Raw genomic sequence first — 14750 nt, forward strand, 5'->3', positions numbered from 1 at the left:
AATAGAAGCTTACAGTGAGTATATCAGGGCCTTTATGTGCCTATAGAAAAATGGAAGTACATTAAAAACACTGCTCTCTCACCACATAGAGGCCATAAAGGTTGTGAACATCTCTGTGCTCCCAGACACCATGAAGAGCATCTTTGTGCATGGTCACCTCTGGCCCATTAAACACAGACGGCTCGTTCATGTCATTCCAGATGTACTGGTTCTCCATGGATCCCTGGACAAAGGCAACCGGGATTGAACAAACTTACAATACTAAAATTACCTTTTAGTTATCAATCTAAACATTTTAAAGTCCCCCTGTAGACAATTTTATACCTTTAAACTCATCTCTGATCACCAAAATGACATATATAAATGTTTATTTCCTTGAAAAAAAAACCTTCATGCCTTAAAATAGCATACATTCTTGCCTCATTTAGTATACAGGGTTCTATGAATATGCAAATGAGCACCGCCTCCACTCACACCCACCAACTCAGAGATCCATTTGTTGACCTGATTGGTTACAAGGTCGTTTGTGACGTCAGAAACACCAGCGATTTCAAACGGTGCTTTTAAATGCAGTTTTATGGAGAAAATACTCAGCAATGCTGTCGACTTATGAATTTACACATGGTTTGTCTTAAAGCAAATTAAATACACCACATAGACTTATAAACAACAATAAAAACTTAAAAGAGAACTTAAAAAACACTCAGTTCAGAAACCCCTTACCTCATATTGGTCATAGGCAAACATGCTGGCCCACCAGGCTCTCATCTCAGGGTTAGTGAAGTCAGGATACCCAGAATTCCCTTCAGCAGAGAGAAAAAAGTGTGTTTCAGCACTCTGAAGAGCTTGATTTTAATAGACAGCTGGATAAGTAGCTACACACCTGGCCAGCACCAGCCTTCATAGTCTCCTCCATCTTTGTTCTTGACGTAAAAGCTTCTCGAGCGAATCTCATTGTGAATCTTGTAGCCACTGTCCACCCTAATGTGAGGATCTACGATGGCCACCAGCTGAGGAGACAAAATGTCACATGACTTTTGTTAAAGACAGGGGTCACAACAGCTATTTCAGTTTGAGCTGGGTAATAATACATGTATCGATACTAGAGATGCACGATGTATTGTTTTAGCAGATATCACGATGTGTCCATTTGTACCTGAATACAGTTAGATTTACCTTAAAAACAAAACACTACTTATTTCATTTGTACATTTGTTCGATTTTATTCATCTATGCTTGTAATTTGTTTATTATTTTCAATGCAGATGCACTGCAAAATCCCTCCAATCAATCTAGAATGATTCATTCTTTACAAAAAGAGCCATTTAAATCTGGTGAAATGAAACAAAATATCACAATCTCAGTTATTTCCAATATCGTGCAACACAATGATTTTGCTGCTGATATAATTCACAAGCAACATTAAATATCAGGATGATTTTCCTAAATATCTGGATGATTTTAGTACACTTTGGTAAACGTAATGATCAAATAAAGTGCTTTTGCATTACATGCATGTCTTGCAACTTTTCAAATAATAATTAAAAATAAATAAATAAATAAATAAATAAAGGGCGAGTCTTGCTTTTCTTTTTATGTGGTTGTAGATTGTATTGTGAAAGAGGTTTAGGACTTTATTAAAATACTATATTGAGATAGATATATTATATATTTCAGCCTTTTGATGATATATATTTAATGATGTGTGGCGTGTATGTCTATGTATATATATATATATATATATACACGTGTATATATATGTGTATATATATATATATATATATATGTGTGTGTGTGTGTGTGTATATATATATATATACGCATGTTTGTGTGTGTGTATATACACGTGTGTGTGTGTGTATATATATATATATATATATATATATATATATATAAATAATACATATACAATACACATTTTTCATATTTTCATATTTCACAATACTACTGTTTTAACTATTTTTGATCAAATAAAAACAGCATTGATAAGCAGAAGACTTCTTTCAAAAACATTAAAAAATAAATAATTTTATTCATTCCAAACTCTTGACCGGTTTCTATTTGAACGGGGCATAATTGTGCGTCACACCTTGCGTTTTTTGTCCATCAAGCCCTGCAGCATGTCTTTAGGTTGGGGGAACTTGCTGGGGTCCCAGGTGAAGTAGCGCTTTCCATCTGCATGCTCAATGTCCAGCCAAATAAAGTCATACGGGATGTCGTGCTCATCGAAGCCCTGATCAACAGCCTTCACGTCCTCCTGATCATTATAGTTCCAGCGGCACTGATGGTACGCCAGCGCTGAGAGAGGAGGAAATGACTGAGTCCCTAAGGAAGAGAACGTTACGTTAGGAGGAGGAATGAAAAACAAAGAATAAAAGGACATTATACGACTCATAATACATTCAAAATCTGCATTTGATTTTTGAATTCCTGTATCCATTCAAATCCTGTGAAATTTAATATAAATAAAAAAGGCAACTTCATTTTCTCATCTAAAACAATATTATGTCTTATTAATAACTTCTCATTAATAAGTAAATGAGAACAAATACATTTACCCCTTTAATGGGGTTAATATACATACATATAGTACATACATACATATATATACACATATACTATATACACACACATATGTATATATAAATAAATAAATAAAATCCAAGAAAAATGTATACACATTTATCAATATTCATGATAAATTATGTTTTGAATATGTAATTTCAGTGACCTGAATTTTCATTTTGGAACTAAAGACTTTCTTCTTTCTAAAATTTCATACAATTTTGAAAAACAGTAGGACGCGTAAACGACAAAAATAGCATGAAATATGTTATTTTCATGTTTAGCGCTGAGTGAAATGTGTGGTGGTACGTGTGTTTTTTTACCTGTGAGTGAGGCGTACTGAGTGAAGACATCGGTAGGTTTTGGTCCCAACATGATAAAGACATCGATGATACCACTCTCAGATATCCAGCGTACATCCGTCTGAGGAGCTTCACTAGAAACTTGTACGAAGTCCAGCATTTTTCCAAACAGCGTCTGAAAATGGACACATTTAAGGGCATTGTGCTAAAACAACTATGAAATGTATGTACTGACACAGAAAATCTGCTTTTAATAACAAACTAATGTTAAAGGAGTAAAAGTATGTTAAAAGAAAACGTTTGCTGATAATTTACTCACCCCCATGTCATCCAAGATGTCCATGTCTTTCTTTCTTCAGTCGAAAAGAAATTAAGGTTTTTGATAAAAACATTACAGCATTTTTCTCCATATAATGGACTTCAATGGGGTCCAAACGGTTCAAGGTCCAAAATACACTTTCAGTACAAACTGCAAACTGTTCAAAGGGCTTTAAACGATTCCAGACGATGAATAAGGGTCTTATCAAGCGAAACGATTGGTCATTTAAATAAAAAATAAAAAAAGTTTAAGTTTTAGAAGCTCAAATGCTCGCCTTGCTCTGTTCTGTGATGCACGTTTTTGACTCCCGTGTTCAAACTCATTCATTAAAATGAACAAATCTTTTTCCAAGTCAATTCATTCGTTTCGTTCATTGAATGAACCAAATGACTCGGAAAAAGATTTGTTCGTTTTGATGAACGAGTTCGAACAGTAGAGTCACGAACGCTCATCTCAGAACAGAGCAAGGCGACCATTTGACCTTATAAAACTTAAACTTAGTTATTTATTTATTAAATGAGCGATCATTACGCTAGATAAGACCCTTATTCATCGTCTGGAATCGTTTAAAGCCCTTTGAACAGTTTGCAGTTTGCACTGAAAGTGTATTTTGGACCTTGAACCGTTTGGTTCCCATTAAAGTGCATTATATGGAGAAAAATGCTGGAATGTTTTCATCAAAAAGCTAAATTATCAGCACTACTGGGAACTACTCCTTTAAGATTAGAAAATAGTGCAATGTTCTCCGATATATTGTGCTTCTTTATTTATAGCAAACAGCAGTTTCTCACGCTCACCTTTCCTGCAGTGTTGGAGCTGATGTCCACCCATGTCTCTGCTGCATTGAGCCAGAAGATGCCCATGGTGCGCTCAGTACTATGAGATATGAGGACGGGAACTGCCCCGTAAAGGGCCATTGGGTTGTGTAGCTCATACTGAAAAACATCCAAGTTGTACAGCCGATACGGGTCTGACCCACTAAGAAAAAACAAAACACCACAACAATGAGCCAATGAAACATTATTGTCACCGGTGATGCATGTTTTAAATGGTTCTTTATTTACCAATGTTCAATATTTGGGCTAGTTTGTCTTGTTCCTTAATGAAGTAGAAGTATGGTTGGTCAGAATATGTTATGCTGGTTTGCTGTGGCCCCATGTTAGCTTGAGTTTAGTTTGAGCAAATCACGGATTGGTTTATAGTGGTGTTAATAATCACTGTGGTATCTTACACTACAACGCTAACCGACTCCAGAGCAGGTTTTATTCTGGGTAAGCCAAAACTGGACCAATTAGACATTCAAGTTAGTTAGAGAACATTTAGTTTTCAAAAGCAAGCATAGATTATCCAGATTTCGCTGCTTATTATATAGTTGTATGTGAATTACATAAATTATATCGGTAACGCTTTGCACAAGCAATTATAGTTTGACAATATTACTCTTAAATTAATATATTTAGACCTTTTAAAGCCCCCTGTGGTGAAAATCAAGGTTTTATGCGTTTAATATGCTTAGACAAACCAAACCACAAAGCAAAAGTCAAATTTTTGTGATCAAAGGCGAGTTAATCTTTCATTTGAGACTTAAAATTGCGTTTAAACTATTTGAGAATCTATACAAATGAATAAATTCAGTTGATTCACTTGCATTAATATAGTCAGATATTTTCTTTCAGCTGCCTTCTTAAACTTTCATGGCGTCAGCAGTGTTTCGTCCTGCCTTGGAAACTAGTTCTGCATCCGTATATAGCATCCGAAAAGCAGTAAACAGTCCTCGGATACTACTTCTGGTGATATTCTGAAGTGTGGATTCGATAGACACTTTACTATCCCATGAGGTCACGGAAGAGGATTTGATGAATATACATAACTGACGCTGGTAGGTCACATGACGGTAACATGGTGGATGTAATACTTCCGAATTTCTTTCATACTATATAGCGCAAACTGTTTTAACGGCCGCAAAGTTAAATGGATAGATCACTATGAAATTAATTTTTGTTATGTTTTATCTTACCTCAAGGGCATCCAAGATGTAGGTGTCTTTGTTTCAGCAGTATTTTCAATTTTGATATTTTTAGGTCAATTTTTATATTTTTGATATTTTCATATAACGGAGGTCTATGGTCACCACCTCAAAGAGCATGCAGAGAGAAGTCCAGATTAAACATGATTTAATGACTCGTAAATGCAAGTACACATTGATGGCCTGAGACACGAAACGAGCGGTTTGTGTGAGAAAACGAACAGTATTTATATCGTTTTTACCTCTAGTAACCACAGCCACGTCCAAGTGATCTGAAGGCACGGGCGCTCAGGTCTGTGCAAGAGCCGGAAGTGATTTTTTTTTTTTCAAAACCGCACAAGATCAAAGTTGTCTGTTGATATACAGGAAATCACAATTGAAGACGAATTCGACATATCTAAATATGTTTAGATCGTCAAAATGAAGCACTTCTGAAATCTCTCTGTAAACGATGAGTGACGTACACGGGCGAGAGATCACTTCTGGTGCTAGTGCAGACCGAAGCGCCCGTGGCCTCAGAAAACTTGGACGTGGCTGTGATTTCAAGAGGTAATAACGATATAAATACTGTTCGTTTTCTCACACAAACCGCTCGTTTCGTGTCTTAAGCCATCAATGTGTACTTACATTTACGAGTCATTAAATCATGTTTAATTTGGACTTCTCTGTGCATGCTCTTTGCGGTGGTGACCATAGACCTCCATTATATGACTGACAGACAAAACGGTTTGACCTAAAAATATCAAAATTGAAACTACTGTGGAAACAAAGACACCTACATCTTGGATGCCCTTGAGGTAAGATAAAACATTAACTTTAATTCAAATTCAAACATATTCACACAGACTGTGCACAAGTTTGGACGCAGCGATTACATTTTTCATGACAATACCATTATTTTCAGCAGAGAAGGGAATTGAGAAATAAGTGAATTAAATGACCAGGTTGGATTTGTCTGGTTTTAAACCAACTCAGAATCTCAAAGTTTGATCAACTAGACTAGTAATCAGGTTTCCATAGAAGCATAACCAGCATAACTTTATCAGTCAGCCTCACCAGCTTGCTACTGTAGATTTGGCTGGTGAACAGCATGGCTATGCACAAAACAAGTAATAATCCCCCTGGACAAGCAACAAAATTCACATTAAAAACCCTCCTTTGCTGGCTAAGCTGCTTGTGTGTCCTGCATATCAGAACTCACTCTGTGTTTTTCAGTTTGAGCGTGTCGGCGTGTTCGGGAATGCCATAGACGTGTTCCACACCAGGCAGAGAAAAATCTAAACTAATAGATGATGGACCTGGATTAAAAAAATAAAACAAAAATTTTAAAACAAATTTATCTTTTGTTTATCTTATCGATAATGTACTGATCATGTTATATAATAAAATAGGAAAGATTTAACCAGATTTCAAAGTACCATTGGGCTTTGAATCACTATGAGATTTAAACGTTTCCTCCCACATGCCCGGTTTATCCTCTTCTTCTTTGATCGGTCCATCCTAAATGAATAAAAGAAATAAAGTAAATAAACAAGAGTTCAAATTAAAACTGCTAGGTTTTTATTTCAAAACTAATACGAGGAGTCTCTAAGGATTTGTTCATTCCAGAGTTAAAATTTCCACATAATTTACTCGCCCCCATGTCATCCAAGATGTCCATGTCTTTCTTTCTTCAGTCGAAAATAAATTAAGGTTTTTGATGAAAACATTCCAGGATTTTTCTCCATATAATGGACTTCAATGGGGACCAAATGGTTCAAGGTCCAAAAGACACTTTCAGTGCAAACTGTTCAAAGGGCTTTAAACGATTCCAGATGATGAATAAAGGTCTTATCAAGCGAAGCAATCGCTCATTTAATAAATAAATAAAAAAGTTTAAGTTTTATAAGCTCAAATGCTCGCCTTGCTCTGTCCTGTGATGCACATATAATGGACTTCAATGGGAACCAAACGGTTCAAGGCAGCTCCAAAGTCTTGACACGATCCCAGCCGAGGAATAATGTATTATCTAGACAAACAGTCGCTCATTCTATTTAAAAAAAAATATAATGTACATACTTTTTAATTCACAAATGATCATGTTGCACAAGCTCTGTGATGCGCCACACATTACGCAATCACGTTGAAAGGTCAAGCGTGACGTAGGCGGAAGAACCGACCTAGTGTTTAGAAAGCGAACGTGCAAAGACTAGTCAAACGTTATTTACAAATTTTTAAATTTGATTTTGAAGTTGGAGGAGAAAAAAAGAGAGTTTTTCACCCTAACTTTTTTTTTAAAGCAGAACATGCGTAATCTTTTCAACGTGATTACATAATCACAGCTAGTGCAAGACAAACATTTGCGATAAACGAAGCATTTCAATATGATTTTTTTTTCTAGAAAATGAGCAATGGTTTGTCTAGATAATCCCCTTATTCCTCGTCTGGGATCGTGTCGAGACTTTGAAGCTGCACTGAAACTCCAATATGGACCTTCAACCTGTTGGACCCCATTGAAATCCATTATAACGGAGAAACATCCTGGATTGTTTATCAAAATCCTTATTTTCTTTTCCACTGAAGAAAGAAAGACATGGACATCTTGGATGACGTGGGGGTGAGTAAATTATTAGGAAATTTTAATTCTGAAGTCAACTAATCCTTTAATGCAGGTCTCATTAACACTTTACATTATCTATGTGTAATAAATCTGCATGTTAAACAGTTAAACACACACACCTCAGATTGCTCCTCCACACTCTCCTGTCCTGTCATTTCTTCCGACTCACTTTTACTGGAAAGTAGACAAAGATTCTCTTAACAGAAATACTTAGTACGACTAAACAAATGTAAATCTTGTAAAGGTGAACTTTAATACGTTCTTGAATGCACCGATAAGACTCATTGATAATCAGACCAGTGCAGTACTTGATGATATCACTTTGCATTTTGATTTTAAGCACAAATATATGGTGATTCTACAACAAAGCAAGCATTTGTTGATTTTTGTTTTCCTATTTTTGTTTGACTGGCCATTGCTATTAGGGATAGTTCACTCAAAAATGGAAATGTCATTAATTACTCGCCCTTATATATAAACATTCAACAGCTCACACAAGGTTTAGACACACCAATTGTCACGCAGCACGTTCGAGCTTCAGCGAGGTTTGTTATCGCGCCTCAAGCAGGTTCGCTTGAACTTCTGTTTATGTGCACTGGTCAATGTTTGTGTGTGAATAAAAGCCTAAATTTAATCTGTTTATCATATGGCTCTTCAGAAAATTCATATGGATTAGTTTTACAATCTCTTTATGAACTTTCTGAAGCATCAAAAAGTCCTCACAACATGAGGGCGAGTAATTCATTTTTGGTTGAACCAACCCTTTAAATGCATGTTAAACAGAGCATTTATGTCATAATAATCTGGTTCAATCTGAAAAATTTAATTGTGTAGCGGACAACACTATTTAACAATGGTTAAAAACTATCTGAGCAATGGTGGGAGGAGTTAGTTGCCCTTTTCAGACAGAGATTCCCAAAAATACAGGGATAATGCATCTCGGGATTGTTTGATTTTGGTTCATTCACACTGCCAGTGTGAAGATTATATTTTGATTATATTTTGACATTATAGTGCATCTTTAAATCTTAATGAAGAAAAATTGATAACTAATTTCTTCACAAAACATTTTTTTCATCCATTATAACAAAGGAGGAAATGTTTTTGTTGAGATGCATGTAGTGGTGTTTAAAGGAGTAGTTCACTTTTAAAAAAAACTTTTGCTGATAACTTACTCACCCCCATGTCATCCAAGATGTCCACATCTTTCTTTCTTCAGTCGAAAAGAAATGAAGGTTTTTGATGAAAACATTCCAGGATTTTCTCCATATAATTGACTTCAATGGGAACCAAATGGTTCAAGCTTTAAACGACACCAGACGATGAATAAGGTCTTATCTATGACCCTTCGAGTCATGACTCGAAAAAAGATTTGTTAATTTTGATGAACAAGTTTGAACAGGAGAGTCACGAATGCTCTTCACATAACAGAGCAAGGCGAGCATTTGAGCTTATAAAACTTAAACTTTTAAATGTATTTATTAAATGAGCGATCGTTTCGCTAGATAAGACCCTTAATCATCGTCTGGTGTCGTTTAAACCCCTTTGAAGATGCACTGAAACTTTAATTTGGACCTTGAACCGTTTGGTTCCCATTGAAGTCCATTATATAGAGAAAATTCTGGAATGTTTTCATCAAAAACCTTTATTTCTTTTCGACTGAAGAAAGAAAGACGTGGACATCTTGGATGACATGGGGGTGAGTAAATTACCAGCAAAAGTTTTTTTTTAAGTGAACTACTCCTTTAATGCCTCGTTCAGATTACGCGATTTTGACTCCTAAAATCTTGTCGCGTCGTGGACTGGACACATGTCAGACTACACGTTGCTTCCTGACCCGTCATTTCATGCCGTTTTTAACGGCGCACGTGATGTCATTGAGAAGGCGAAACTAGTAGCGCGTGACTTCCGGACACAAACGTAAACAAACAATGGATGAAGTGGTGAGTGTTGTGTTGGCTGTCCTGTGTTCAGAAAAAAGTAAAAAAAAGAAAGAAAACGACAATGGACACGTTCCTGGATTGCTCGAAGAGGACAGTATGGGCTGTCAATCCTCCAAAGAGAACTTGAGGTAAAATATTGTTTTCTTATTTTTACTTTTAGTTTTAACGTTAGCACCATCGTCTCTTTCGTTTCGCCATTTTTGAAAGTTGTGTACGGAAAAGCTTCTGTGCTCCTATTGGTCAACCTCATACATGTGACGGAACCGTCATGGACGACCGTTAAAAAAATTAAAGATGCTAGTCTTTTTGTAGTGAAGCATCGCAGACGGGACGTAGGTTGTCGCCCACTATGACACACTATACGAGATGATACGATCGAATCTTGCGTCCCGACGCCAGTTGTCATTTACGAATCCCCACGACACCCTACGTCAAACGGATCGTGCCAGAATCGGGCTAAAATCGTGTAATCTGAACCAGGCATAAGTGAGAAACATATATAAAATGTTGGTTTTTTTTATCATGTTATTTATAAGAGTTGAGATAAAGCAAATAAAAATGTACTTTTGATTTTTATGCGTTTTATTTATTTACCAAAGACATTACATTTTTTTAGTTTAAGTAAAGTTTAAGATATATTTTCATGATCCACAAACAACTGACAGGTGTGATAAAAAGTACATTTTGAACCCAGCAGTTTATGCTTGCAGATGAACAGTACACAAAATGAATGCCCATAAAACCAAAATCAATGGAATTATTGATGACTGGTACACTAAATATAACACTATTTTAGGTAGCACAATTATGATAGAATTTATTCAATTTATTCAAAATAGAAAGAACATACATCTTTTTTAACACTAAATCAAAAGCAAATAGCGTACTATTTGATTAAAATGTAAAAGCATGATTCATTTGGAGAACTACAGTTATTTACACTACGGTTGATTTAAAAAAAAAAATAGGGATGCATGACATATCGGCCACCATATTGGTATCGGCCGATATATGATAATTTATAATGTTATTGTTATAGGCCCGATAAGAAAATTTGGCCGATATACATTTAAGCCGATAAACACTGGATTATTTCCTTCAGTTGAAACACTACAGATGCGCACTGTTTATATAGCCTATAACTGTATTGTCCTTTTTGAAGCGATTTCAAGCAATTCAAAACCATCATGGGGCTTAGATAACAGCAGTCTTGCTTCAACAATATATATATTTAAGCCGATAAATACTGGATTATTTCCTTCAGTTGAAACACTAAAGATGATGGTTTTGAATTGCTTGAAATCGCTTCAAAAAAGAAAATACAGTTATAGGCTATATAAAAATATAATTAGAACATTATAATTTTGTGATTGGGACATTGATTTTAAATGGGGAACAATTTTGTAATCAGGCTCTCAAAATATATCGGTTTTCAAATATAGAGAATTATCAGTTATCAGTATCGGCCAAACTTTTCATATCGGTACATTCCTAATAGGGATGGGCAACGATTAATCGCGATTAATCACATCCAAAATAAAAGTTTGTGTTTACATAATATATGTGTGTGTGTGGTGTGCATAATTAATTTGTATATATAAATACCCACACATGCACGTATATATTTAAGAAAAATGTGTAATTAATATTTGTATTTATTTTTTATTTAACCTTTATTTTACCAGGTAGACCGATTGAGAACAAATTCTCATTTACAACGGCGACCTGGCCAAGATAAGGTGATAAAAGTGCAAGACAACAATAAGTTACACAATAAATACACAGGGCACAAAAAAAAAAAAAAAAAAACACAATAAGACAATACGGGTTCAAGAAAAAGTACATATAACTCTATTAGGTAACCAAAATTAAAACACTCAAATGTTTTATGATAAAAAGGTATAAATAAATAAAATCAACTCTGATAATAGTGCAATAATATATCAAATATTTATATTTATATATAATATTAATTATGTATAAATATATATAAAGTATATACATGCAAATATTTCTTAAATATATACATTCATGTGTGTGTATTTATATATATATATAAAATAATTATACACACTACACACACATATATTATGTAAACACAAACTTTTATTTTGGATGCGATTAATCGCGATTAATCGTTGCCCATCCCTAATTCCTAAAAAAAAAAAAAAAACAACAAATAAAATGGTAATCAAACAATATGTTTCATGAAGTGAAAGACACTATGAAGTAAATCTAAGATTTTTTACAGTCAAGAACTGGACAAATGGATGTTACCTAGAGAAAATGCTCTTGAGCGAGTCCCACATGCTACCAACTGTGCTACTTATTTTATGAGAGATACTGCTGAGCGTGACAGAAGAGAGGAAAGTTGAGAAAGAGAGGGGAAGGAAAATAGAATGTGATGAGAATTTCAGTAAAAACATTTACAAACGTATTTCTGAAAGAAATGACACATTTAAATGATCAGTTTTTATCTCAAAGATACCAATCCCACAACCTAACTTTTAAAATGAATGTGTAATTTTAACCTGATGTCACTTTTGCTGTGAAAAAAAAATCAAATAAGATCACGATCATAACACACCACAGTACAATACTAATAATGTATAAATCTTTCAAGACAAACCTACCATGGACCCAAGGTTGTTGTAATATATTTCTGCGGCCAGTGCATATATAATGTATATGTATTCTTTATAATTATAAATCAGTGATGGCCTCTATTTAGCAATTTCACACCTTGTCTTTGCTTTTTAGTTCACATGAATGGTTGTTGATCACAGAATTTGACTTGGCTCAATACTTTAGTTCTCTTGACTGAAGAATTTCTTTGCAAATTGCTATTAAGAAAATAAATGGTCACTGAAAAAGTGACCAATCATCATTGTGCTCTATTGGGCTAAGATAACAGCAGCCTTGCTTCAACAAGAGTTAGTGCGGCGAGAGAAAGACAGAAATGAAACGAGAAGCAACAGCAAGAATCAAAAGTAGAAGAGCGTGTGGAGAAGTTGTGAGAGATCTTAACCCTCGGATCTTAAAAACAGTGAACACAGAAAAAGCTAGAGAAATATTATTTTCATTGCATGCCAGCAGCAGGAAACCCCTTACAAGGTTAGTTCACCCAAAAAACAGTTACTCAACCTCGTGTCGTTCCAGGCCCGAGGGATTTCTTTTTTTGTTTTGTTTTTTGTCCATACAATAAAAGTGTCTGACTTACTTTATTAAAACTGCAGTCTGTAGCTTTTTTTGGGTTAAAAATTATCCAAAATACATATTTGAGAAAATACACAACCAGCCAGTGTTCAAACTCTCTGTTTGCCGTAGCTCAATTCAAAGCAGTACGCTTTGGCGCGATTTACAGCAATGTCAGAACCAGAACAAAAGTGGATGTTTCTTACTTGTTCAGATGACATTTTCCAGTTAAAATTCTTATGTTGGTCATATTTCCAAAAATAATAATCTGTGATGAGCACATTCTCCTCAAACATCGTGTTCATCCCCGCTGTGCCGTGTCGAACTACAGCTCATGTAAAGTTGATAATTCCGCAAATGACTGCAATTGCAGATTTTGAACAGAGATGGCGACAAAAAGGATAAACCCCGGACTGCAGCTTTAATAAAAAGAAAATGTACAAAAATATTAGGGCTGTGCAAGAATTAATTGCGATTAATCGCATCCAAAATAAGAGTCTGTGTTTACATAATATATTTGTGTGTGCTGTATATAATTATTTTGTATATATATAAATACATGCATGCATGTATACATTTAAGAATTATTTGCACTTAAATTCTGTATATAAAAATAAATACATAATCTAGATTATATAAATATTTTAATTTATATATGAATAACACATTTTCTTCAATGTGTATATATTTAAGAATTATTTGCGCTTAAATTCTGTATATATAAATAAATACATAAACTATATTATATAAATATAAATATTTTATATATGAATAACACATTTTCTTAAATGTATACATGCATGTGTGTGTATTTATATATACAAAATAATTATATACAGCACACACAAATATATTATGTAAACACAGACTTTTATTTTGGATGCGATTAATCGCAATTAATTTTTGCACAGCCCTAAAAAAATATCTATATATATATATACACTTCTTAAGAAATAAGCCGAAAGAGTCTGTATAGATATGAGGATGAGTAAATGACAGAATTTTCCCTATTCATCTATAAAATCCTTGTAACTAAAGGCTGGAATACACTACATGACTTTCAAAATATGAACATCACACTAAATCACTCAGGATCATACACTACCAGTCACAAAATCTCACAAAGAAACCTAATTTTATTTCAGAGGTCTCCTGCAATAGGTTTATATGTGTCAAAGGTCAAAAAACACTTTTATTTTCTCTTATTATCTACATTACAGCATCACTACTTTTTTCACAGTGTGTGAAATGGTTTGATTAAGGATTCTGTCTCTAATCGAGACAGATTAATTCCGAGACTGCCAAGTCTATTGTGATTGGTCGACTGCTTACAGCGCATGTTAGAAACTGAATGTCAATTTCCATATCCCAAAAACGTTCAGCTCCAGATCTTTCTCAGCACTTGCATATCGTATATCAATCTCAGTGCGAGTCTTCTTGACATTGCGAACCAAACTCTTCCAGTCTCTGCTACAACAAAGTAGACATTTGTAGGCAACCAATAAAGAGGATGGACTGGCATTATGCAAATTTGTTACAAACCTACGTTCATGCAGGAAGTAAGACTAAAATTACTGATGACTCGGTATCAAGACTTCTTTTAGGAAACAATAACTCCATTTATCTGAACTTTGAAGACCTTTTACATTCACAAACAGCAATATTATAGACTACATGAAAGATAATATCTGAAAAAATATAATAGGGACACTTTAATATCCTCTGACTGGATGGAATCATAGTTTGAGGATTAGTCCAGACTGCAAATTGAGGCAAATCTTCACATTTGTATTCCAGCCTT

The 14750-nt window shown here is 34.6% G+C and overlaps 1 protein-coding gene across 3 annotated transcripts in view; it reads right to left on the minus strand.

Moving 5' to 3' along the window:
- Positions 1 to 14750, minus strand: part of ganaba (glucosidase II alpha subunit a) — a 35992-nt gene that overhangs the window by 15403 nt on the left and 5839 nt on the right. For 2 of the 3 annotated variants that reach the window (XM_089129837.1, XM_039662091.2), the window contains exons 6-15: positions 12032 to 12097; positions 7931 to 7985; positions 6631 to 6712; positions 6414 to 6510; positions 3984 to 4164; positions 2889 to 3042; positions 2090 to 2325; positions 884 to 1010; positions 724 to 803; positions 83 to 223 (exon numbers count right to left, since the gene is read on the minus strand). In XM_089129837.1, coding sequence (XP_088985963.1) covers positions 83 to 223; positions 724 to 803; positions 884 to 1010; positions 2090 to 2325; positions 2889 to 3042; positions 3984 to 4164; positions 6414 to 6510; positions 6631 to 6712; positions 7931 to 7985; positions 12032 to 12097 — 1219 coding nt within the window. Of the gene's footprint in view, positions 1 to 82; positions 224 to 723; positions 804 to 883; positions 1011 to 2089; positions 2326 to 2888; positions 3043 to 3983; positions 4165 to 6413; positions 6511 to 6630; positions 6713 to 7930; positions 7986 to 12031; positions 12101 to 14750 lie in introns of all 3 variants that reach the window. The other variant, XM_089129836.1, reaches the window with a different exon arrangement.

The sequence above is a fragment of the Pimephales promelas genome, chromosome 4, assembly GCF_988280905.1.
Source record: "Pimephales promelas chromosome 4, fPimPro1.hap1.1, whole genome shotgun sequence".
Classification (NCBI taxonomy): Eukaryota; Metazoa; Chordata; class Actinopteri; order Cypriniformes; family Leuciscidae; genus Pimephales; species Pimephales promelas.